The 26,719-nt window shown below is 39.3% G+C and overlaps 2 protein-coding genes across 2 annotated transcripts in view; both read right to left on the bottom strand.

Annotated features, from left to right (window-relative positions):
- LOC148513895 (olfactory receptor 10AG1-like) overlaps positions 1-3,092 on the bottom strand; it is a 31,356-nt gene extending 28,264 nt beyond the window's left edge. The window contains exon 1 of the mRNA XM_088481316.1: positions 3,047-3,092. Coding sequence (XP_088337442.1) covers positions 3,047-3,092 — 46 coding nt within the window. The remainder of the gene's footprint in view (positions 1-3,046) is intronic.
- Positions 3,093-4,233: 1,141 nt separating this feature from the next.
- Positions 4,234-24,258, bottom strand: LOC148513894 (olfactory receptor 10AG1-like). The gene is made up of 3 exons (XM_088481315.1): positions 24,244-24,258; positions 23,192-24,133; positions 4,234-4,308 (listed from the first exon to the last, which is right to left on the bottom strand). Exons 1-3 carry the CDS (start codon positions 24,256-24,258, stop codon positions 4,234-4,236), a joined length of 1,032 nt encoding a protein of 343 aa, XP_088337441.1.
- Between the last annotated feature and the right edge of the window lie 2,461 nt (positions 24,259-26,719).

Here is a 26,719-nt window from a genome sequence, read left to right as displayed (position 1 = left end):
ACAAAAATATTATAGATATTGGTGGTGCACCACTAGGGATACATTTAATAAGAATTGAGTCTGATCAAGTTTTTTTTTTTAAACTTGATTAGCTTCACCAAAACTCAGGTGATTTAAGTCTCATGAAACTCTCAAATTTACCAAGAAGTGACTTTAGCTGAGAGTGAGACGTCCGATGGTGAAGCAGAATGAGATATCTCTCCTGAGTAACATGTTTTGCAGGAGATTACTCACCTATGATTGCAGTGTCTTCTCACTGCAAAACTCTCCCGAGCCCAGCAGACTGCAAATATCAGTGAGATATGTGAAGGCTGCTAATGTTCTAGGCTGCTAAAAAACTGGTTCATTGTTAGAAAAAGCTTAACCAGCCCCGGACTTGCCAGCCAGTCTTGGTTTCTAAAATTATATGGAACAAAATCAGTAGAGTTCCACCATAATTTATGAACCAGCACCTGGCTGCAGGGCCATTCCTGGTTTAATTATATGGGGAAAAATTTGCTAGGGGTCCCAAACCTACCAGGCTGTAATGACACAGCACAGAAAACCTTTTACCGGGGCTCCATGGCCAAAGCATTATCAGCCCAAGCCAGTCAGGCCAAGCTGGGGATCTTAGAGGAGGTGAGGACCAAAAAAGATGTCCCCCCTTTCCCTTAACCCCAGGCTTGCTTAAAAGCCCTGGGCTCTTCCCTTCACCCCTGGAGAAGTGGGTACGGAGGTTATAAAGTGAAAAATAGATGGAACTAAATAACGGTGGAACCCTACACATTTTGTTCCCCGTAATATTAGGAACCAGGACTTCCTGGCAAGTCCGGGGCTGGTTAAGCTTTAGGGGGGATACAATGTAATCTTTTTTAAAACATTTAACCTTTTTTAACCAATTTACAGGCAGAAACATACATGGATCACAGTGATCTGTGTATGTTTCTGCCAAACTCGCTGATCACAGGCAGGTGAATTTATTTCACAAGTTTTTACAGGTGTGTTGTCCCTTCTTATCAGAGTTTAGAAACTCTGCTTGATAAATTCCTGAATCCTATCTTCACTAGTGAAAAGGTTCGGTTCTTGAGTCTAGCAGTTGGTGAATTGTAGAGAGATTGCTTACTCTCCAGTCTTTTCCCATAGCAAAGGAGATTTCTCTCCCGAGCTTTACATAAGCAAATTTGCGAGTGGAAAAAAATGGCCAAACTCTTCAGAAATTGCTCACTCGACCAGACTTGATTCTTAGTACACTGAGTTAAAATATCAGGACTGGATTTAAAAGAGTAAAATACTTTTACAGGGGCACTCCTACAGGCATATATACAGTATATAAAATGTATCTTTTATTATTGCTCATAAAAAAACAAGAAATTAGTAACCTGTATTTAGGCGCTAATCAATGAAACTATATTACTAGTAGCAGCAGCCAACAGTGAGTTGTGTATACTCACTATGGTCTCTCAGAAAGAAAGACTAAATAACTAAAAAACAAAAATGTGGTTGCGCTTATTAATCCATATGATAGCAGAAATAACCTCAAAAAGCCATGAATATAATAAATATTTTATTTATGTATCAAACAAATAAATAAAACACTATGACATATACACAGAATCAACAATAAAGAACAATGTAAGAATAACTGACACCACCTATGTGGTCAGAAAAATTAAATTGGCTATCTATTGGAAATTGGCTATCTTACTCTAAGTGACTATTTCCTTGACATGCTAATGTACATTGATAGGCTAACATCTAGCCCGGATTCCTACGGTACCGCTGAACTGGGATTCACCTCACAGGCATGCTATGGCACAAGTTGGGGGGGCATATTCCATTATTGGGAAAGACTGTGAGTATCAATTTGGAACAACTCCTTTTGGGAGTTGAATATTTGGAGAAAAGAGATGAATTCACAGCATATATATATTTAAGCCAGGACCCATATTCATTCTTAAAATTTGTGCAAAAATGAGCCAAATGTGGCAGATCAAAGACCATATATCTGAGAGTCTGTGTAGGGGCTAGCCAGATGGGAAGACCACAAAGTGGTTTGTCAGCTTGACAAATTATTGAACTAATATTCCCTGTATTGAAAGGAATTACATTTTGAAAAGTAAGTGAATGTTGAGTGTGTGTGATAATTTTATGTAGATGACGTGGTCACATACAGTACCAAGGGCACCACATATGGTTGATGGCCATGGGTTAAGCCTGTAATTTATATATATATATATATATATATATATATATATATTAGGGTTGAGCGAGTTCGTATTTACTCGGTTCTTATCGCCACTTTACCACAAGTTCGGATTAGTTCGGATTTATTTTATTGGCTCTCCAAAACATGAGATAGCAAATAGCCAATAAAATGTTGCTTTGAGAACCGAGTAAATCCGAGTAAATCCGAACCCACTCATCACTAATATATATATATATATATATATATATATATATATATATATAATGTCTACATCTGACTTAAAATTGTTTTATTAGTGCTGCCTATTTTTGTTTGTAATCTGCATACTTTCAGTTATGTTCAAAATACGACCCACCTATGAGAGACCTTTAGGTAAATTTGCCAAGACACAGGTTATCAAAGCATTTTTGACCAAGGGATTTAAATCAGCCACTGTAATAAATTCTATGCCAAGCTTGATTTGCATGTACTACAGTTGTCATTTCAAATCCATCGGTCAAAGTCAATGGTCATTATCAGCTTTAATAACCCTCATCTTAGTAAATAGGTTCCCTTGTTTATGGTGCAAATTTACTTTGATACTAATAGGGGCTACTATCCCCATCAGATGGACGAGAGCAGTGTGGTCGCATTGATACAGAAGGAAATCTGCAGTTACTCCCAAGCACATGAAGCAGCCACATGTTCTTTACCTAAATCTCTGAATCATGCACAATATTCCTTCCAGGCAGGAAATAAAAGACATCTCCAGTCAGGCCAGAGGCGTATCTATAATGGGTGCAAGGTGTGTGGTGTACATAGGCCTCTGGGTACAGGGGGGCCCTCACTGAACACCCTGCACCCATATTATTTAAAACTTACCTCTCCGAGGTCCTGCTCCGGGTGTCAGCGATGTCGCCATGGCCATTTTTCCAGCGTTTTGCGCATACACAGTAGACACTCTAGTGCCCAGAGTCTACTAATACTCCGGTGGATGGCCAGCCATCTCAATCGGCTGCCGGTTACCGGGAAGAGAGAAGAGGGCCCTGGACGGGGAATTCACATGGGCCCCCTCCTTTCTAAAGACCCCCATGAGTCAGGCACTAGATTTTGGTACTGAAACAAGTAATCACAGGTTTAAAATACGTCTCAGTGTATAATATTATACAGTATGTTCTGTAACATTGACATAAAATAGCAGCTGAGTCTGATAGAGCTAGTAGAAGTGACTACAGTAACATAAATATATCCACATACACACTGGGGACTAAACAATTGTCTTGGAACTGAATCTCTAGCTATGAAATTAGGAAAAGCTGCACAATTAATTTACCAAACTTTATTAATTTTGACTATGTGTTCTTAGTGCTTAGAGTGTTTTCCTGCATGGCACTACAAGTCTCAGCATGGTAGCACCTTTAATTGCATTGGAAATTTGGCTGTGCAATCGAGTTCTACCTTTACAAAAATTATTCATGGAAAAATTAAAGTTCTTGTTTTTATTGCACATACAGTTTTACATTTTTTAAATACTCTGCAGAATATCACAAACTACTTACGGTATAATTTTTGAAAGCCATTCATTCATATTCCTACTCCGATCTGTCACCACCATTGTCTTTCCACCATTGTAGCAAACTGTTTAATCTCTGCCACACCAACGCACACAAGCTTTGTACATTTATTTATGTTTTTACAAAGCCAAATAACTTAACAACTTTTTTTGAACTGTGAGGTAGAAAAGTAGCACCCAGAGAAAACCCAAGCAACCAGTAAGAATGGTCCTAATAGTAACATGGTTCTGCCCAATGTAATAATTACTATACCAGGTCTATATACAACTGTACATAAAATATGAAGTAAAAAATACTTTTAATGTTAATAAAAATATGTCTCCATTTAAAACATATATAAACTTACCATGATGTTTTGGATTTTAGCCACATAAGGAATCCACCACTGACACCTGAGCTTCCCAGACCATGTGCAATGCAGTAACAGAGTAACACAGTACACAGCAAAACATTCACATGTCACTGCTTCAGTTTTCATCAGGAGTTGGGCCAAAGCTAGAAACCGTCAGATTTTATAATGTAAGATTTCTCATCACAGCTGGAGGGAATAAGGGGCAGTACCTCAGATGACTAAAACACAAAGGGAGTTGAATCAAAATTATACTTGTGTCTATGTGGGCTTCCAAATTACACTCCAATGACTATTATTAAATGTTTTGTTAAAAAAATTGAAAATTGACCTTTAAAATGTCTCCAATTTTCATAGGGTTTTGATAAAGTGTCTAAATATTACTGTGTACTATTCCTACTATGGTGACTTAATAATAATAATAATAATAATAATAATAATAATAATAATAATAATTATTATTATTATTATTATTATTATTATTTTGTTCAATGTACAGAATGAAATAAAAAATATGTTTTGGCAATATTGGGTCACAAATCTATTATTATTGGTTGAACCAAAACAAGTTAATTAAAAATAAGAATTGATCATTTAAAAGGTTGTTTATAATAATTTGTTTAAAAATAAATGTAAGGGTGGCATCAATGGGTGCCCAAAGTTGGTAACCTAAGGAGAACTAGTGGGTTTCTTAACCCAAAGGAAATAGAATTGAAAAAAGGTGAATATTTCTGGTGCAGAGAATGCTACTTTACATATATAAACTTATTGTGACAATTCCGCTATGTAAAATTAGTAAATGTTTCTACATAAATGGGAGCCAAGCAATATAGGACTGTTAAAGGTAAAGTCATTACTTAAGATATAAGTGGTCAAACACCCTCATTTATTTGTGTTGACTGCTATTGGAAGTCCCAAATGCCCATTCAAAATGATTACACTTATAAAAAGGTATATATAAAATGTATTGTGTATTTATGATATATATGTCTATCTCTTGTTATATTTTGTTTAATTAAAGTTGTGGGAAAGATGTTGATGATGTGCCCCGGTAAATTATTTAACCCTTCATTAGAAATAACAAGGCTTTTGATACCAGCATCTCCCAATACATATATGGTTGTCTGCAAAAGGGACTGGAAAGTGACGTTGCCATACTACCTTAAACTAACAGGAAGCTGGTACAGGGCAACACTATCAGCATCCGGAGTTATTACACCTAATGTTGAAAGTGGTGAAGGAGGATGCAAGATGGACTGTTCTTACTTATACCTTGTTATATAAAACACACAAAAACCAGTGCTAAAGAAGATGGACGGTTAATCTGTAGACAATAAGAATTACATGTATTTATAAAAAGCCAAGAAACAAGCAAATTATGCCACACGTGATAAATAAATAGCCAACACTCTTACTATCTGAATTCCAGAAAGATAATCTATATGGTATTAGAACAAAATATCTGATCCTGTGTATTGAAAAAGATATATATGACCTAGGACTCCTTCCACTGCATCGAAAGCTTTGAGATTTCAAGCAGTCATATAAATTGTCAGTACAATTGGTTTAGCATCCAAAGTGCAAATTGATTAGAGCTGTATATAATCCACCTGTATTATGTTCCGGCGCCTCAAAATGGAAAAAATGTTGAGGTCCAAAAGTATAGTCCAGTATTCACAGGATTCCCAGAGCAATCACCTCAACGCATTTCACTGGACAAGAATACACCCAGCTTCCTCAGCAGTGTGTATGTTGGTTCATATTGCTGGGGTTGTCAAATACCCTAAGATAATTAATCAGTTGGCAACACAAGTGATGGCAAAAGTAAAAAGAGAAACCATCCATCAAATTTAATTTAAAAAAGCCTGAATATGGCTAAAAATTAAAAAATAGGCAATCCCACTTACCCACGAAATGTAGTAAATAAATATTCATTGCAAGTGATAATCTATACAACATATTAGACGGCAATGCGGTCATGTGACACTAGGATGTCCCATGCCATACTTTAACTGGTTGTGTGAAAATGACACCTGCATACCGCACAATTCCAGATCTCTGGACACTGTCATAAAGTCATGCATCTGCCAACACAATGACGTATCCCAGACGACTGCCCACAACCATGCCATCGGGACCCAAGTGTAGAGTGAAAGCCTATAATAGTCATGTGTCAAGGCTGATTCGTTTGACGTTCTTTCACTGGATCACATGGCCATATGTGGGCCAATCACTGAAGCTATAGTATGAACTGCAATTCTCAGTAGTCTCCCTACTGATAATGTGATACTGTTCTTACTTATATTGTTACAGATTGCCATGACAATGATGTCATGGAGGTATCATGTGACCAGTCTGGAAGATAATTTGTCTTAAGCGCCAGCCGGCAAATAGGGTAGTCAGCAGGTCTATGTATTACTTAGCAGCTGCACTGGTTGCAGGAGATTAGCTGGACAGGGCTTTGTAAGAGAAGGGAAAGTGATTTGGGGCAGTAGAAATGGGTGTATCCAACAAACTGTCCAGGGCTCTCACTGGCGATTATTAACCAACTGTGATTACGGAACTATCTGCTGTCAGTTCTGCACCTGGGACAGGTAATTGTTTCATTTCTGAAAGTGCAATTGTGAATGTTTATTTCTGGAAGTTGTATGTTTTTATAAAAGTGAATGGTGCATTAACAAGTATTATACTATAAACTTTTTCTCTCCATTTTTGGTACATATACACACACCCATGTGGAGCATGCAGACATTAGAGGGATAATAGTGACATTAAGTTCATTCCCTGGTTTGCAGAGAATTTAATGGACATGGAAAGTTCACCATAAAGGAGGATGCTGTTTTGGTGAAGTTATATAAGAATGTGTTTTTTACATTGTTATACATATTATACTGTATGTTGTGGAGCTAATACATAGTGTCAGTAAGAAGGATAGTCATTTATTCATTTGTCACTTGTGTCGGGGTGTGGAGGGTCACCCTGGAAAATCATTTGTATAGGTTGCTTTTTTTGTGCACTTAGGGGTAAAATTACTGAGAATCTAGTCTGATCAAGTTTTGTTTTTAACTCGATTAACATCGCTGGAACTTGGGTGATTTGATGCTTCTGAAACTCACAAATTCAGTGAGTTTCAGAAGCTAGAGTGAGTTGGCTGATGGTGAACTAGATTGAGATTTCTCCCCTGAGTAGCAAGTTTAGAATGATATTACTCACCCAAGTTTACAGTGTGTTCTCTATGCCTAACTCTCCCAAACATGTAGCCTGCACATATCAGTGAGATATGTGAAGGCTGCTTGTGTGGACTACCTTATTTTTTTTATAATGACATAGGGTCTCCCCACAAAAGCATAACCAGCCCCTGGCTGCTCAGCCAGTCCTGTTCCTAAAAATATGGGGGAAAAATTAATAGTACCCCCTGTATTTTAGGAGCCAGTACCTGGCTACTGAGCAGTCAAGAGACGGTTAGCGGTGTATGTAGTCACACAAATACACAATTATTGTAAGTGTCTGGTCTGGATGGCAGTTTGTTTTTTTGCCAAGACACGTGGATGCTACGGAGACCGGCACCAGGAAGGAGATGAGTATTTTTTTTCATGTGCTCCATTGAATTCTACTAGAGAAGGGGACTGAGCGACGGGCAACAGGTAAGTATTTGAGTGAGGTAGGTGTATGTAATAAAGTTATACTTGACATGGTGTTTGTGTTGTGGTTTTTAACTATTTTTTACAGCATGGGTATGGTTGCCGGCCACTTACTGGCAATTGTAGTTCCACAAGTGCCAAAGGGCAGGCATGCTGGCACCTGTAGCTCCACGGTAAAAAACAATAATTTGACACTATTTACAGTACTATTACTGCCATATGCACTATTCCAGGGTGCGAGGAAGAGAACCGGGCTTCAGACTAAGCCTGGGGTGTTGGGAGAAGGGGGATCCCTGGCTTGGGCTGACTGGCTTGGAGTGTGAATGCTTTGGCTGGGGTGAACCGGTGATAGAGTGCCCTGGCAGTGGCATTACACTCCAGCTGGATTTGAGCCTGGTGCTGGTTTTAAATATAGAAGAGCCCTACACAATTTTACCCCCTATTTTTTAAAACCAGGTCTGGCTCAGCAGCCAGATGCTGGTTATGGGGGGACCCTATTGATTTTTTCTCCCGTATTTTTAGGAACCAGGACTGGCTGAGCATCTCGGGGCTAGTGATTGTCATTATTTTTAAAAAAATAACACTTTAAAGAAGGTTACCAAGCAGAAACATACACAAATCACATTGATCTGTGTATGTTTCTTGCAAAGTCGCAGCTCTGGAGGTAGTCTATTTGAAACTTCTAATTAGCTTCAAGTTTGCTACAATTACACCAGAGATTGTAATCTTGTTTCTTTGTAAATTCCCAATTTGTATCTTTTCCATGAAAAGTACTTCAGAGTTTGGCCAATGGTGAGTTTATTCGAGTTTGCAATCTCACCCAAGTTTTTCAGTGAAAAAAAAAAATCTATCCCAAACTCACCTAAGTTTATATTTAGTAAATTTGCAAGTTAAAAAAAATACCTAAACTTACCCAAGATTGCAATCTCAACCAAACTCAAATTTTAGTGAATGTATCCCTTAGAGCACTTGTGATTTTTTTTTTTAATAAATTCATTTGATTATTGATTGCAATTTTGTGTTGGTCATTCCGTATTTGCCAATTGCAGTCCATTTGGGTAAGAGGGTTTTTGATTATTTATATCTTAAAAATTTTCACTACATTTAACAATCCTATATTATTAAACTCCCATTTATTTAGATTAAGTGACTAGTTTTATGGGTTGAGGACAATGGGTCTGATTCAGACCCGCTCGCGAGCGCTGAGCGCTCGCAATTGGGTCATTGTTGGCCAAGTGTGCATGCACACGATAGAGCCAGCTGCTCCGTGTGCATGCGTGAGACCAAAATAATGATGGCCAAGCCATCGCTATGGGTCTCGCACCAAAGGGGGTGTGCTGTTGACGGTGGTTGACAGCACGCCCCCTTTGGTGGGTGTGCCGTGGGCATGGCTGGCCAGACAGAGGCGTTCCCATGGGAATGCCTACTGTCTGGGGCAGGCCCCACTGACATCACTAGTGATGTCAGTGGGAGTGCTTTTGGCTCTGATAGAGCCAAAAGCACTCCAGGGCTTGCGGCAATGAGACCCTACCACAAGGGTCTCATCGCAAGCCTGATGGTTGCGATGGTCTTGACCATCGCAACCATCATTTTGGCCGCTCACTACAGCTGTGTGTGGTCACCCACAGCTATGCAAGTGGCCAGAAGGCCATTCTTAAATTCAGAGGGATGGCCCTGATTCAGAGCGAGCGCTATGTCAGAGCGTCCGGCTCTGAATTAGGGCCAATATCCCGACCATGGGGATTCCAACGCCCAGAATCCCGGCATCAGCATCTCTACTGATGGAATCCTGAACGTACACACCGGGGGGTTGGGGGGAGGGTTAGCATTAGGGTTTAAAGTTAGGCACTAGGGGGAGGGTTAGGGTTAGGCACTAACCGGGGAAAAAGTGAAGCATTGTGAATATTTTGCGGATGCACTGTATCTTTCTATCCTCAATGGATACATTTCTCTTTCTCTTAACCCACACATGGTCAGATTATGGAACTTGGATTACATAGGTTTATATGTGAAATATATGGCTTACATGGACTTGGCATTAATGGTTAATGGATATTGTGCATAAGAGAATAATTTCAGAAATAATGTAGTAGTTTGAATAGTATTAACTGTATATTGTAGTTGTGTTGTGTTTTGTGTGCATAAGGTATAGTTAATTATAGTGGAGCCTTTGTATGTTCATATATCACAAGGTTATAATGCTGTGATGCATTTTATTAGCTTTAAGAGTAATAATTATTATGCGATGTAGTGCTGCATTTATTTATATCTGGATGGCTGGCTGTAGTAACAGTATTGGTCTTAAATATATTGTTGCTGTATCTGTAGATGTATTTGATGAAGAAGATATGGTTAGATGTGCAGTGCATTGTGGACTCAAAGAAGGACATGCCCATGTGTTCTTGCACCCCTCCCCTTTGAACCATTTGCTTGGAACAATGGTACAGCCTGGGATGCACACGATTGTGAATACTGGCTGTATTCTGATATAGCTGTTATATGGTTAACATTAGGCTATAATGTTGTTTTAGCTGTAGATAAATATGTGTTGAAGATGGAATAGTTGGAGGGTGTCATCAGCTCATATGTATTATACAATGTTATAGTTTATGCATTCTGGAATACTATGTAATAGAGTCTTTGGTGAAATCTATCACACAGTTTTGGTGTGTATGTTTCAGGTTAAGATTGGATGGAAATCATTTTAGAACTTGCTGAACATTGATGCCCCTTTTATTTAGAGATCTTTAAAGTGAGCTGAGCTCCACTTCTCATTAACGGATATCATATATGCCGAATGAATTATTGGTGTCATTCACCTATTACCATGTATCCTTAGCAATCCACATTCATTATCTAATTTGTGTACTTATAATAGTTTGCATTGCAAAGATGTCTGAATAAGTTTGTATAGTGTCATCATTATGATCATAGGCTTGAATCAGTGATGTAGGAACGATGAATCTAATTTGTTTAAATAGGTCAGGCATTACAGGTTTGTGGTTTACAGAGACTATAGGATCAATGGATTTTCCCTACATTCAAAATGGTGTTTAGCTTTAGGCCATGTGGACTGGAAACACAGGAACATGTGACATGCCATACTCCCACACCCCACACTAACTCTATCTCTATCTGTATTTCTATTTATCTCTCAATATCTTACTTTGTATGTGACTAATACGGTTTTATGATATACTATACGTGAACTTTAATAGAATCAATTGTTAATAATAATATACTTTTTCTCTATTATATACTTGTGTGCACTCTTTCTTAAATGAAATCATCCTAATAATTCAAATGTGTTTTTCATAGGTAAATCCTGAAAGTAGGGTATTAATGATGTAAAATTAGTTATTAATTATGTTATGTTATTTAATGATAAAAAAGAATATTGCTTCAAGGATATGAGATTAAAACAAGGTGGAAGGGGTGTGGCCTAGCAGCTCACCAAGCAGGATGCACATCTCTTCGCCTCCCACCAACCCTGCTTCCAACGGTCCAAAACCAGCCTCCCTCACATCCCAACACAGCTATCCAGCTACCCCCACTCTCCCCTTGTCACCGGGAGACAACTGCCGCCAACTCCAACTGCCGCGGCTGACCTACAGGCATCAGGCCTAGCACCACACCAAGGCCGAGGCCTCAATTAGTGGCTCGCACCCGACAGCAACTGACGGCTATTTCTGCCCACCCTTGGACCGCATCATTAGCCCAGCTTGTGTCCTTACATAGCGGGGACACTGTAGGCTGTCACCTGGAAGCCCCAGCTGGCCCTCAACCCCCATGTGGATCTCTCCATTAGCCATACTGGCATACTTCCAGGGGACACTGCAAGATACCAGAAGGCCCAGCTGGTCCTCAACCCCCATGCCTCTCAATTTCTGCTAAAACGGACCTGTTACATGTTATCTACTGAGAGGGAGAAGAGACGTGACCTCAGCTGCTCTGTCCGGCGGTGCCGCAAGTATCCACCTCTCAGACAGGAGAAGACGCCAGGGCTAAGGAGAGCTTGTGCCGTTGATCTGTTTGTTGAGGATCCTCTAATAGAGCTGGAAGCTCACTACTGAGGACACCCCCAAATGGAGAGCATTCCTTTGGGAATGCCTCCATTTGGCCACCCCCCCGCCTGCCTCCAAAATGGGGTGAGCTGTCAATCACAATTGATAGCCACCCCATTTTGTTGTGAGACCCATAGCGATGGAGCACCCTTTGCTGGCCAGGTCTCGTGCATGCGCACACCAAATCATGCTCCGGCATGTGCATGCACAGTGTGGGACCATCGACCTGCTTGCGAGCACTGTGAACTCACGAGCACTGTGAGCTCGCAAGCAGGTCTGTATCAGGCCCACAGTTTAATGCTCTTCTCTCACAAGAGTCAGACAAAAAGACTTTGGCCTTCATTCAGAGCTGTACGCTCTGAGCAGAGCGCACGCTCTGAATGAGGGCCGCCCTCCATAATTATGGAGCGTCCTCCTGTAGGCTCGTATAGCTGTGGGTCACCACCCACAGCCTATATGAGCGTGCAGTTTGATGGCCGCGATGGTCTTGACCATCGTGACCATCGCCACTGTGAGCCAAAGCCTGCGGTTGAGTTTCTCAACCACAAGGCCCGGAGTGATTTTGGCTCTATCAGAGCCAAAATCACTCCCACTGACATCACTAGTGATGTCAGTGGGCCGGCTTCTGACGGTAGGCGTTCCCATCGACAGCACAGCCCCTTTGATCAGACACAACGAGCGAAGGAAAGTCCTTCGCTCGTCGCGTCTGGCGCATGCGCATGACGGAGCTCCCGCCGTTGTGCGCATGCTCAGTGCACAACATCGACCCACTTGCGAGCGGACAGCCGCTTGTGAGTGGGTCTGAATCAGGCCCTTTATCTTCTAGATATAGATTTTACAGGTACGGGAATAAGTCAGGTAGGCTACTTTCTCATATTTTACAAGGACAACATACTTCAGCTGTAATTACAGCTTTGCAAGATGAGAAGGGAGTCACGAGGACAAAGACTGAGGAAGTACTAACTATTCTTATGGAGTTTTACTCCAAACTATATAGTCAGGGCTCTATATCCACAGAAAATAAAATTCAGTTTTGGGACTCTGTGACCTTACCCTGAACCACCCCAGAGCACATAGAAGCTCTACTGGCACCTATTTCAGAGGAGGAAGTAAGTAGAGTTGTTCAGTCTCTAAAATTGTCAAAAACCCCAGGCCCCGATGGACTCAGTGGGGAGTTCTTTAAGATACTTAAAGATAAAATTGTACCCACACTGACTACATTCTATAATTCTATAATAACTAATGGCTCCATGCCACTTTATTTTAATTAGATTAATACCCAAAACAGGTAAAGATCTCTTGTCCTCTGCCTCTTATAGGCCAATATCTTTACTTAACTCAGACTACAAAATATTCACAAAATTATTAGTGGAAAGGCTTAAAATCATAGGCCCTCATTCAGAGCCGTTCGCTATTTGCGGTCGTTCGTTTAAAAACAAGGGGTGGCTATTCAAATGATCCGTACGCACATTGCAGTCTGTTCACACCTCTAAATCTGAACGAACGAGCAAAACATACGCTCGTTTATTTGTTAAAAACGCCCCCTGGCCGCTCGCATCCTACGTCATGTCCGCTATTTATTAGATTAATCGAGTACATCGACAAGGGTATGAACTGCTCGCTATTCTTGTGGTTGGTGTTTGCTACCACAAATTTGCGAGCAGTTCTGGCTCTAAAATAACCCAGTGACGTGATCAATGACGCTGCTGTTTTAAATATACACACCCATAAAACGCCCGTTTTGACCTTTAAGCACGCCTGCGTTCGGATCTCCACTCCCCATTTTCAAGCACCTTCCCCTGTTACCACCCACATACGCCTCATTCTGTCACTCAAAATAGCAGGCACTCGCTATATAGCGTACAAACGATTTTCGGCCGCACTGACTGGTTCGCGCATGCGTACTAAAAAGCGTACGCATGCGCAGATGTGCAAACATCGCTCGGAACGAGCGTACTGCCGCTAACGAGCGGCTCTGAATGAGGGCCATAGTTCCTTTTTTAGTACATAAAGATCAGACAGGTTTTGTCTGGGGGAGACAGTAACAAATGTTAGAAAAGTGCTTACCCTGATATATCAGATCCAGTCTTCTTGGAGCTTGAGCCCCAATGTGTTACTCTCACTTGATGCAGAGAAAGCCTTCGATATTGTTACATGGGATCATCTTTTCCAGGCACTTGGCAGGTTTGGGTTCCCGGAGCCTTACCTAAATGTTATCAAATTGTTGTATCACACTCCATATACACAAATCTTTGTCAATGGACAATTGTCACAACCGTTCAATATACAATGTGGAATGAGGCAGGGCTGCCCTTTGTCTCCCCTGCTCTTCGCTCTAGCTCTTGAGCCACTGGCGGTGGCACTAAGGAACTGCCTGGACTTTCATGGCATACGGTTAGGAGCAAAACAGTATAAACTATCACTTCTTGCAGATATGCTTTTAATGCAATCTCAACCTGACATCTCTATCCCTGCCATTCTTAAAATAATCGGCACATTTAGCTCATTCGCTAGGTACAAAATAAATTACGACAAGTCTGAGGCGCTCCCATTGCAGAAACTCTCTCATAGTGATACACATCCAACTTTATTTGCCCCTTTTCGGTTAGTACATGACAAGATGACATATTTAAGAGTGTATATCACTGAATCCATAGCATTCCCTGATATAGAAAAGGGAGTGGAAGGTTTCTTTAGAAGATGGGGAAGCTTTAGACAACAATTTAATTGCACAATACAGCCTGGCATAATGAAAATCTTTGAAACTACAGTATGGTCTTTGAATAGAAAACTGTTGACCTTACCAACACAGGCAGATGAGTAGATTGTCTTTCTTCTACTTAACTTAAATGAATGGGCTTGCTGGTCTAACCAGTATACTGTATGTGGTAAACCTCATAAAATAAAGGTATCAATAATACACTATTATACACTTCATAGGTTGCAGAAAGGTATGGTAGGAATGTTATTTGACCAGACAGGACCTACACCCACCCTTTTCTCCCTTTATTTTACTTAAATATTTTGGATAATCTTTATGTATTGTATAATTTGTTATGATACCATCAAATTGCGTTGGCAACTTATTCGAGGTTATCTTGCCATTTGAATTCTTCATGTTTTATTGTATAATTTGATTCTAATTATATTTATGCCAACTGATGTATGAAAATATTTTTGCAAAATTCAATAAAAAAGAATTATGAAAAAAAAAAGGCACAAAAGGAATAGAAATGCAAATGAAAACCCACACCTTTTGAAAAGTTTTAGTGAAAAGGTTTACATTGAGCAAGTATTTGAAGGATTGAAGGGTTTGAGTCTAGTCAGGTGGGGTAGGCAGTTTTTGAGTGGGAGGCCTATCTTGGAGACAAAATTGAGAGATTGTTAACAGAGAGGAAGAAAGGCATAGAGCAGAGGCAGAACCAAAAAGACAAAATGAAGTACATATAATTGCACATATATATTTAATGGGAAAACATTTTATTAAGACATTAGGTCCCAGTAGGCAATTTTATTTTGTCAATTGAGGATGATGATTATGAAAAAAAATATATCCATGCTACAGGTAATTTACAGTGGAAGACCACTCATTCACTCACATAACCAGGAGGAGAGTATCAGTAGCACAATCTAACAATAATACTGATTGCCAGAAAACTAGAAATGTGCTGTTCGGTTTTACTCGGATTATTCGGATGTGTCCAGATCTCAAAATCAGCATCATATTGGCTGTCACGTGTTTTGGATAGCCAATAAGATAAATCCAAACTAATCTGAACTTGCGATAATTTGGCAATAAGAACCAAATAAATCCGAACCCACACATCTCTATAGACAACATCTGTTTTTTTTACCAAGAATGCTAAAAAAATCTCTTATTCACTGTCTCTTCATCTCCTGCCTTAGCTACTGTCACATCCTGCTGTCTGGCCTTCCACTCACCTATCTTCCACTAACCTATCTACCACTTACCTGTCTTCCACTCACCTATCTTCCACTTACCTACCTAAGCCCAATTCAGATTTTTGAAATTCCATAGCAAGACTTCCATAGCAAGACTGGTCTCCACATGTGTGCTGCACCACTTTGCAAATGAATATAGTTTCCCACAGAACCCGTCTCACAAGTAATACAGCATTTCATGTAAGGACACTTAATACTAAACCTCTAAAAATCTCAATTCAATAAACTATTCATTCTTGCCCTCTCACCAGCACATCGCCTCATCTCAGTCCAATCAAAAATATTTCTCGCTTGCCTCAACCAACTTAAGGAATTATCTACCAAGTCAGATCAGACTCTTTCAAAGCTGATAAAGATTTGCATTAACTTAAATCTTGTCACTTTAATAGAGATTATCCTACTACCGCCTATGCTACCCAAAGAAATGCACATTGTAAGACTGGTCCAAATTCTAATCTGAGCCACTTGGTTTCAGCTGTGCCCTCTTCCATTTAGAATGTAAGATGCCTTATAATCAGAGACTGTCCAACTCTCACTTTTTATTTGTTTTTTGTTTTGTCTGCCTTGTTTTCTTTACTACCTTGTAATGTGGCACTTTACAAATCTATGATAATAATACCGGTAAAGAGACAGGTATAGTATCAAAAAGTAAATTATAAAAAATCCCTTTTCCATGGACAGATTATCATTTTAGAGCATTCACTTCAATCTCTTTGGGTCGGGTTTGAGATCCCGGCTGTTGGGATGACAATGGTTAGAATACTGACGCAGCATCCCAACAGTCAGAATCCCGACACCCATACGGAACATGGTAAGTCCAACCCTTACCCCTATCCCTATCCCTCCCTCCCTGGTGCCTAACCCTAATCTCCCCCCTAGAGCCTAAATCTAACCTCCCCCTCTCCCTAGAGCCTAAACCTAACCTCCCCCCTAGTACCTAACCCTCCCCCTAGTGCCTAAACATAACCATGCACCCTAACCATCCCCCTAACCTCCGATACTTGTCTTCAGGGTGCAGGCATTCGGTATTCTGGTGTCCTACACTGTCGGGATTTCGGCACTGGTATTTCAGCTGACTGCATCCCATTCTATTCTTTGTAGGAATACAATGGAAAAAAGAGAGGAAAATGTCATTATGGTAACAAATATAGAACCTTAAAAATAATTTTGTAAAATGTTTAATGGAAATACAAAGACAAATGAGCAATACTCATCCTTTAGGTAAAGTTCTTTTTCTCTCCACCAAATTGTTCATGCATTTCAAATAATTATTTTTTCAAGGCAATGGGGAATGGAGAATCTGTTAATTCAAAACAAAAAGTGGATCTTCGGGCTTTGGTCTGCAAACCAGAATTAGGAAACAAATTTTCCATCATGACCATTTTTAGGAACATTGGGCCCGATTCAGACCCGCTCGCTAGGAAACATTTGAATGCAGGCAGACATTTTTTGCATATGCATCACAGTGCAAGAACCAGTCCGAGCTATCGGAAAGCATTCGCTCACCAGCCGTAGACAGCCTGGCAGAATGAGTGACAGGAGAAGCTGTTTGTGATTGGTGACAGGGACTGGCTGCTAGAAACAGGGGACTGGATGTGCGAATGCAGGCATGACCGAGCATCTTAACACCGTTTCAGAGGTGCACATAATTAAGAAGCAGCATCATAGTACACATCATTGGTTGAATTTTACACTGAAGTGCTCTCAGTGCTTGCAGTAGGGTATAGTCAAGCACAAGCGCTGCAAATGCATCCAATGGTACCGATGGTTACATATACTTCCTGGAGATGGCATGCGCAAGTGGGTGTCTTAAGACAGGCAGGTTGGCATCTGCATACACAGAGCGATCGCATGCCAAGAGATAGTGGGCATGCTAATGCATTTCTGTGTGATCGCTTCCTTTGCTTGGGGTGTGCCAGATTTGCACATGCTGGGTGCAGGAAAAATGCATCTAATGAGCGGGTCTGAATCGAGCCCATTGTGTGTTAAGTCAGGTTAGAAGTATAGTGATGTCGAAACAATGTTTACAAAAGCAGAAATGTTCTGGATTTACAATCTAAAGACTTTACTTCCCTGAGTTTTTAATCAGGATTTGAGTTAAAGTGGTTTCTTAAGATCCTGATTTGAAACACTTTTGACTTTTGTGTGTATGTAACGATTTTTGGGTATTTAGTAAAGTGTGGGTTTTTAAAAGCCGAGTTGTTACCCATATCAACTAATCAGATTCTAGTTATTATCTTCTAGAAGGTGCTACATAAATTATAAGTAGAATCTGATTGGTTGCTATGGACAACAATTTCACTTCTAAGGGCATGCTAAATATACCCCCTGATCTTGTTTTATTTTTATCTTTCCCTTTTCCCATCTGATGTTTTTTTTAGTTTAGGCTCTCCACATGATTACTTAGAAGAAATATTCAATTGGATTGGCTTTCATTCTTTTTTTTGTGTGTATAATATCTTTCTGTGCAATTTATTTTCTTGTGTGTTTGTACAATATATTTCTATATGTGTATGAATCTCTTGCACCCTGAGAGTCATAATGAGATTTCCATTTGTGTAATTTTATGATGCTTATTCATATTATAGTGAATTATGATAGAGTCATTTTTATGTAAAGGAAATATAATTGCTGTATGTGCTCCAGGTCTAAGAAGTATTTGTGTCATTTATTCATTATGTGCATTTATCATGTTAATGTTACCAATGTCATGACTGTGATAAAGCTTTGTTGGACCATTTCTGGTTTGCAGACCAGATCCCAGTAGTCCTCTTTTTATGTGACAGGTATATAAACAGAGCTCCTCCCCTATAATTTTCCTTGAAAAATTATTGTTTGAGATGCATCAGTGGTTCTAATGGTGCATACAGATATATTGATCTGGCAGCGATACAATTTCGCTGGCTGATCATCATGCACCCTCCCTGGTGTGCTGGGTGATTGATATCGATCACCCAGCACACCACATACTTACTGTCGACAATAGCGACCCGAGGTCAATGATGGTGGGTCCCTAAAGTTTCTTGCGCGATATCATGTTTACGAACCATTAGGAATTAGGCAAAGAGCACCTACTGCAGAGAGAATCCTTAGTAAATAGACCCCTATATTCCTTTGTTGTAACTATTCTTTCCACTGGATAAATGTCTGGGGTGGTTATTTCTAAACCTTATAGAAGATAATGAAACAATCTGTATACTGTATGAGCCGTTATATAATAGGTGTGACTTCTGTTGTGTTAGAGATGATAACAGTAACCGCTCTTTGTTGGAAAAAGAAATGACCTAAATGATAAGGATTACACAATTTCCCTATTAGTTCCAATAAACACTTCACAAAAGTGAATTGTAATTTGTATTATTTGATTACACTATGTAATTGTACTCTCCTTTTTCTTTTGCATTCAGAAGAGGAAGAAAATAAAGTAAATACTCTGATACAATCATATGTCCATAGAAACAAGTATGTTTTAATGTGAATGATAATTATTACCTTTATTAGCTTATTTATTTTACAAAACATTTGTACAAGTAGGGATAGGTCAGTGCACAAGGTCCATATAGGAGATCAAAAAAACAAATTATTATCATCTAACATAAAGCATATTACAGATACATTTCCTTTAATGCGTCTGAAAGAAACTTAAAAAATATATATTATAGATACTGGTGGTGCTCTCCTAGGGGTAAATTTACTAAGGATTGAGTCTGGTTGAGTTTTTTTTTTTTTTCGGTGATTTGTCACTCCTGAAACTCTAAAATTTACCAAGTAGTGAGTTTAGCTGAGAGTGAGATGTCCGATGGTGAAGAAGATCGAGATATCTCCCCCGAACGAGCAACCTGCACATATCAGTGAGATATGTGAAGGCTGCTTGTGGTTTAGGCTGTTAAAAAATGGGTTAATTGTTAGAAAAAGCTTAACCAGACCCTGAATTGCCAGCCAGTCCTTGTTCCTAATATTATAGGAAACAAAATCTTTAGGGTTCCACCATAATTTAGGAAGCAGCACCTGGCTGCAGGGTCAGACCTGGTTTTAATTGTAGGTGGAAAAAAATGCATAGGGGTCCCCCTATAAATAAAACTAGCAACAGACCCAAATCGACCGAGCTGTAATGCCACAGCCCAGAGACCCTTTTACTGGGGCTCCATGGCCAAAGCATTTTAAGCCCAAACCGGTCAGGCCAAGCCGGGGATCTCAGGGGAAGTGAGGACTCCCCAAAAAAAGGGGTCCTCCCTTTCCCTTAACCCCAGGCTTGGTCTAAAGCCCAGGGCTCTTCCCTGCCCACCTGGAGCGATGAGTACGGGGTAATAAAGTGAAAAACAGATGGAAACTAAATTACAGTGGAACCATACTCATTTTGTTCACCAGACTATTAGGAACCAGGACTGGCTGGCAAGTCTGGGGCTGAATAAGCTTTAGGGGGGGATGCTGCATCATTTTTTAAAAACTTTAACCAATTTACAGGCAGAAACATACATGGATCACAGTGATCAGTGTATGTTTCTGCCAAACTTGCAAATCACAGGCAGGTGAATTTATATCATGAGTTTTTAATAGGATTATTGTCCCTTCTCATGAGAGTTTAGAAACTCTCTGCTTGGTAAATTCACAAATCCTATCTTCACTAGTGAAAAGGTTCAGTTCTCGAGTCTAGCCGATGGTGAATTGAAAAAAGTTTGCTAACTCTCCACTATTTTCCCATAGCAAAAGGGGATTTCTATCCTGGGTTTTGCATTATTAAATTTGTGAGTGGAAAAAAATGCCGAAACTCTCCAAAGATTGCTAACTCAACCAGAATTGATTCTTAGTAAATTTACTCCTTATAGTCAAAATATCCGGACTGGATTTAAAAGTGTAAAATACTTTCGCAGGGGCACTCCTACAGGTATATATATGGTTTATAAAATGTATCTTTTATTATTGCTAATAAAAAAACAACATCAACAGCTACAGTGTAAACATATAATAAAATATAAATGAAAAATTATGAATACATACAAAATATATATACCACTTCAATGTATAGTAATGGCATATGATTCTGGTAATAGGCTCTGCATACAATCATAGAAAGAAATGCAATATAAAGTCAACAATATTAAAATATTTAGCAATTAATTGTTCTCAAACACCGACAGAAATTAGTCGAGTGTATATATTTAATAGAGATGTGTGGGTTCAATTTACTGTAAGTCCCAGTTTGGAGTCACTTTGGGGTTCTGAGTAGAACCGAGTCTTGACTCAGGAGTCCTCACAATGCGCAAACTTTGATTTAAAAAACAGATTTTGTGTGTTTTTGTTTGGATTTTAGTCTTGCCCTTGTGATTTCAGGTGCTGTGAGGTGGTCTTTAAATTACTAGAAATGATTGGAAATAATTTTTATTGAAGTTATTAACCCAAAGGACCAAAAACATGTCGAAATTAAATAATTTGAGCAGTTTTTATATACTTTTAGAGAAATTCAAAACCAAAATGAAATCTGACCCAAAACATTTGATGGTGCCAAAACCAAAATACAAAAATTAATTAGAACCAAAACCAAAAACACGGGGGTCTGTGCACATCTCTAATTCCAGGAACATTGGAAGGTTGAAGAGGCCCACGTCATGGACTTCTACTTTAGCACCAGGCCAGGTGCGACACCAATCTTTGTATTTGTTGCAAGTTTTTTGTTTTATTTAGCATAACAAAGTTTTGCATAGCTCTTAGTCTACTTTTTCAAGTGATCTGTCATTCTACAGTATACATCTATAATATTGTTGGTATGGATTGAATGACATTATTTTTTAGGGAAACATAAACAATGCACTGTGGGCCTGATTCAGAGCCGGACGCTATTTGCGCTCGCTCATTCAGAAAAAGGGGCCGGCTATTTAAATTGAAGGCTCGCTCTTTGCGGTCTGTTGACGCTTCTATGTCTGAGCAAGCAAACGAAACATGCGCTCGCTATTTTGTAAAGACGCCCCCTGGCTGCTCGCATCCTAAGTCATCTCCGCTATTTATTAGAGTACATCGAAAGGCATCTGAACTGCTCGCAGTGCTTGTGGTAGGTTTATCCTACCACAGTCATGCAAACAGTTCAGGCTAAGAAACAACCAAGTGATGTGGTCGATGACGCTGCTTTGTTAATTATGCACACCCTTAAAATGCCCGTTTTGACCGTTTGGCACACCTGCGTTTGGATCACCACTCCCCGTTCTCAAGCACCTTCCCCTGTTACCACCCACAAACGCCTCATCCTGTCACTCAAATTAGCAGGCACTCGCTATTTTGCGAGGGCTCAATTCCCGACCGCAATGACTGGTTGGCGCATGCGCATTATGACACATACGCATGTGCAGATGTGCGAACATCGCTCGGAGCGAACGATTGGCCGCTTATGAGCGGCTCTGAATCAGGCCCAGTGTTCACATAACTATGTGCTGAGTTTCAAGATGATAATATCTGAATTCTTCAAGGAGTGAAAGTGTAAATAAAATGCAAGATACAGTAGACTTGTCCATGTCTATTTAAATTTGCAAATTCTTCTGTGCTGTATATATAGATTTTAGGTAAGATTGAGATCCGGTGAGAGGGATGGTTAATGGATAAACTCTTTCCTAGAGTTTTACCAAAAAGATTCTTAATGCAAAATCTAATGTGTTGAAAGAATGCAACAGGCTGGAAGCAAAATTTGGATATTTTTTGTTATGTAAATATTAATCTACACATTCAGTACAAAAGGACAAACACAGTCATATTACAACCACAGAGATATACCTGAGTTGGTGACATCTTACAGACAGACCCGCTGACAAGTGGGCCCGGGTTAAGGGGTGTGGCCTACTCAAAGGAGGTGTGGCCACACCACCCTGAGGGAGAAAAAAAACATTTTTGCAGCACTGCAAAGTAGCTGTGAGCAGTCTCCCAGTTCAGCCCAGCACACAGAAGCATGTGCTGGGCTGCTGTGATGTAACAGGGATGGGCCGAGGCTCCGCACCCTCCAGCAACCGGTCCCCGTCCTCATGGTGCCCCTGCTTACAGAATGTAGAAATCTATCAGGATCCAGCCTGGAAACTTTGCATTTACAGAGACAGGGCACCACAGTGACAAATGAGTCCTGATAACCATGTCTTGGAGCTGGAAAATACTCATTGCTTACATACAGACAAAAACATGTATATATAACATTTTAATTGGTTTTATTGACTTTGACAAAACAATGTCATGGAGTAGGCAATATTATATTTTCTATACAATATTCATTAGAAAAATTAATGACATATTTGAAATGGCGTTTAATACTATAATGAAAACACACTTCACAGGACTCAATAAAAAAGCCTAATGTACCCAATTGATAATTTCTAACTTAAATTTGAATTGTCTGGACAAAGTAATATGAAATATTAGCTATCCTCTCATACTCTTTGACATTACTGTGTTATTGGCTGTACCAATTGCTTTCTTTGTACTGAAGGAAAGTAAGATATAAAGCAAGCCTTAATTTCCTGATTTCTTAGACTGTAGATTATAGGATTAAGTAGTGGAGTCACAATTGTGTATAATAGAGAGAGGATTTTGTTTAGATTTACTGAGACCTGTTGAGAAGGAATCAAGTAAACGATGAATATAGCCCCAAAGTACATACAGACAGACGCAAGATGTGAGCTGCAAGTGGAAAACGTTTTTTGACTCACAGTTTTGATAGAAATTTGAAGGATGGTCCAAAATATAAACACATAGCTAAGAATGATCAACACAAATGGGAAGAGGAACAAAATTGTGGCTATCAGTTGAATTTCTATTTCTGCCAGGGAGGTATCTGAAGAAGACAACTGTAGAAGTGGAGCTAAATCACAAAACAGATAATCCATAGTGTTTAAATCACAGAACCGTAAATTGCAGATTGCATTGGTTATGCTGATCATCACTATAAAACTAGAGAGCCAAGCCCACAATGCCAGATAGATACATGTCTTGAAGTTCATGATTGTGGGATATCTCAAAGGGTTGCAGATGGCCAGGTATCTGTCATAGGCCATAACTGTGAGGAGAAGGCACTCAGCATTCCCAGTTGATGCACCCAAGTAAATCTGAGAGATGCAAACATACAACGACATGGATCCTCTATCCCACCACACAACATAGAGCATGACTGGTGCACCTATAGATGTGTAAAGCATTTCACTTACAGACAGATTACAGAGAAAGAAGTACATTGGAGAATGGAGCCTTGGGCAGGTAGTTATCAAAATAATAATCACCATGTTTCCAATTACAGTGAAAATATAAGCTATAATAAATAGCGCAAAAATCAAATTCTTTATTTTTTGGAGATTGCCAAACCCGAGAAGAACCACCTCCTGCACTTCTGTCTTGTTCTGTCCACATGGAGCCTGGTAAATGAGAATTTATCATTATTTTTTGTTCTGTAGTTGAACTTTAAATAGATGAGGAATGTACTGCACAGAAAACTGATACATTTTACAAAGAGGTTTCCTCTTACATCCTTGATGATCATTCTACAAACGTGTGTATGCATCACACCTAGTGGTTACCTGCAGTAGTGTGCACTATGCACCATGCAATACTATGGAGTCATGGGTGCGAATACAGTGCGCTTATACGCTCGCGGCCACATGGCTCTCACCATGCCTTGCACAATTTTTCCCACATACACAGCAATGATGTAGCAGGACACAACTTTATATATTTTAATAATCTTTACCTGCCTACTTGGTGTTTTTGTGAGGTGACTTACAAATAGGGTTGGGTGCACCATTTTTGCCATACATATGTGTCCTCATGCATCTTTGCCGATCACACTACAAATGTATGCATGCATGGCACCATGCAATTAGCTGAGGCCACATGCGCTACACTATGCCATGTCTTGTGCGGCGTTCACACTATGTAATCCTATGGAATTATGCGTGCGAACGCAGCACATGTACCTGCTAGCGTATATGCGACTCACACCATGAGTGGAACGATTTGCTGCTGGACGAATATCACATGTAATATTTCCACCAATGAGCTGTCAGTGTACATATATATCAGGTGCCAAAACATTACAGGGCAGGACATTTTCTACTACAAATCAATGATGATGATAATAATAATAATAATAATAATAATAATAATAATAATAAACATATGTAAGGTTGTGGGAGAATATACTGATTCTGTACATAGTAGAGGAAGTTCTACTAATAAGAGTTTAAAATCTGAAGCAATCAGATATTGCTGTTACCAAATATTCATTATATATATTGTGTAATAAGTATCTATATTGTAATATTTTAAGTTAGTGGAGTGTCTTCTCTATGTAAATTTGATGTATCTTTTGCTGTAATATTGTCTGAATATTTCTCAATATCTATTATTAAATCTCAAACAATAATTTAGAACAACATATTTTACACATTAAAATTATTGTAATATTTCATAAATATTCTGGTCGACAGAAACAATTATTATTATAAGAGATCTGTCGGTCTGGTTTCTAGAAAACTAATGTTCAGTTAGTTCTCTTTTGAATTTCTGACTTGAACCTAGTCTCCACTCAGTTCTGCGGTCAGTTCAGAACTTTGTTTTCAAAAACAAACTCGGGCAATGTATTGCATGTAAACTGGTTAAAATTACATGATTTCTGCTGTTTTTATACATTTTTTTGAGAGATCCAAAACCAAAACTACCGAAATAAAATTAAATCTATAACCAAAACCCTTGAGAGTGGTTTGGCAAAACCAAAATGTGAAGATGAGTTAAGAACCAAAACAAGAAGGTCTGTGCACATCTCTAATTCTAATTTTTATTTAATAGTGCCAATATTTAACACAGTGCTGTTTAGAGAATATTTATCATTCACATTGGTCCTTGCCCCATTGGAATTACAGTCTAAATTTTCTAACACAAAGAGCTCAATCAACCTACCAAAGTTTTTGGAGTATGGGAGTAAACCAGAGCACCTGGAGAAAACCCACACAAGCAAAGGGAAACAATGCAAACTCCATACACTTCCATGATGCTCCCATAATACTCCCACACCCTGTGGTTAAATGTGATTACTTTGCAAAAGCTCAGTTTCCACCCCAAAATGACTTTATTACTGGAAATATAGATCTGGCAAAGATTTGTCCAACTCAGAATAAGACGGACATATGCAAAAATATTTATACTGTATTTCTTTGTGAGTGTATGTTTTATTTTTGTTACTTGAATCAGCACCTATGTCTTCACTTATAAGGTGGCTGGCTGGGGTTAGTGAATGAAGTTGAAGGAACCCCACACTACTTGGAATATGTAACGTTCATATCTAGATCTGGGATAATAGCCAAAAGCTCATGACTAGATCTGTGTTGACAATGGGAAAAGGAGATCAGGGATAACAATGAGAAACAGCTCATGACTAGATCTGGGATAACAATGAGAAACAGCTCATGACTAAATCTGTGATGACAATGGGCCAAAGCTAATTACTATATCTGGGATGACAATGGGCCAAAACTAATTACTATATCTGGGATGACAGTGGGTGAAAGTGTATGACTAGATCTGGGATGGCAAAGGGCAAACAGTTATTTGTGTGTGGCTGGGGCAGGGTTTATAGGATATCTGCACTAAACTATAAGGAGTAGGAATATATATATATATATATATATATATATATATATATATATATATATCTTTAAGCAAGGACCAATATTCATGCTTAAAATTTGTGCATGCATGAGCCAAATGTGGCAGATCAAAGATCATATATCTGAGAGTCTATGTAGGGGCAATCCAGATGGGAAGATCACAAAGTGGTTTATCAGGTTGACAAATTATTGAACTAATATTCCCTGTATTCAATGGAATTACATTTTGAGAAGTAAGTGAATGCTGAGAGTGTGTGATATTCTTTATGTAGATGGCATGGTCACATACAGTACCAATGGCACCCCATATGGTTGAGGGCCGTGGATTATGCCTGTAAT

Source organism: Taudactylus pleione, unplaced genomic scaffold, assembly GCF_031769625.1.
Source record: "Taudactylus pleione unplaced genomic scaffold, aTauple2 ptg000268l, whole genome shotgun sequence".
NCBI lineage: Eukaryota > Metazoa > Chordata > Amphibia > Anura > Myobatrachidae > Taudactylus > Taudactylus pleione.
The sequence above is the reverse complement of the archived record's forward strand: the minus strand, read 5'-3'. Positions and strand labels throughout refer to the sequence as shown.

What these genes read in the sequence shown, in the direction of transcription:
- LOC148513894 (XM_088481315.1), bottom strand. An exon ending in CAGTACAAAGAAAGCAATTG is followed by an intron (nt 4,309 to 23,191) that starts GTACAGCCAATA and finishes TTTGTGTTTTAG; the next exon opens with TCATCTGAGGTACTGCCCCT.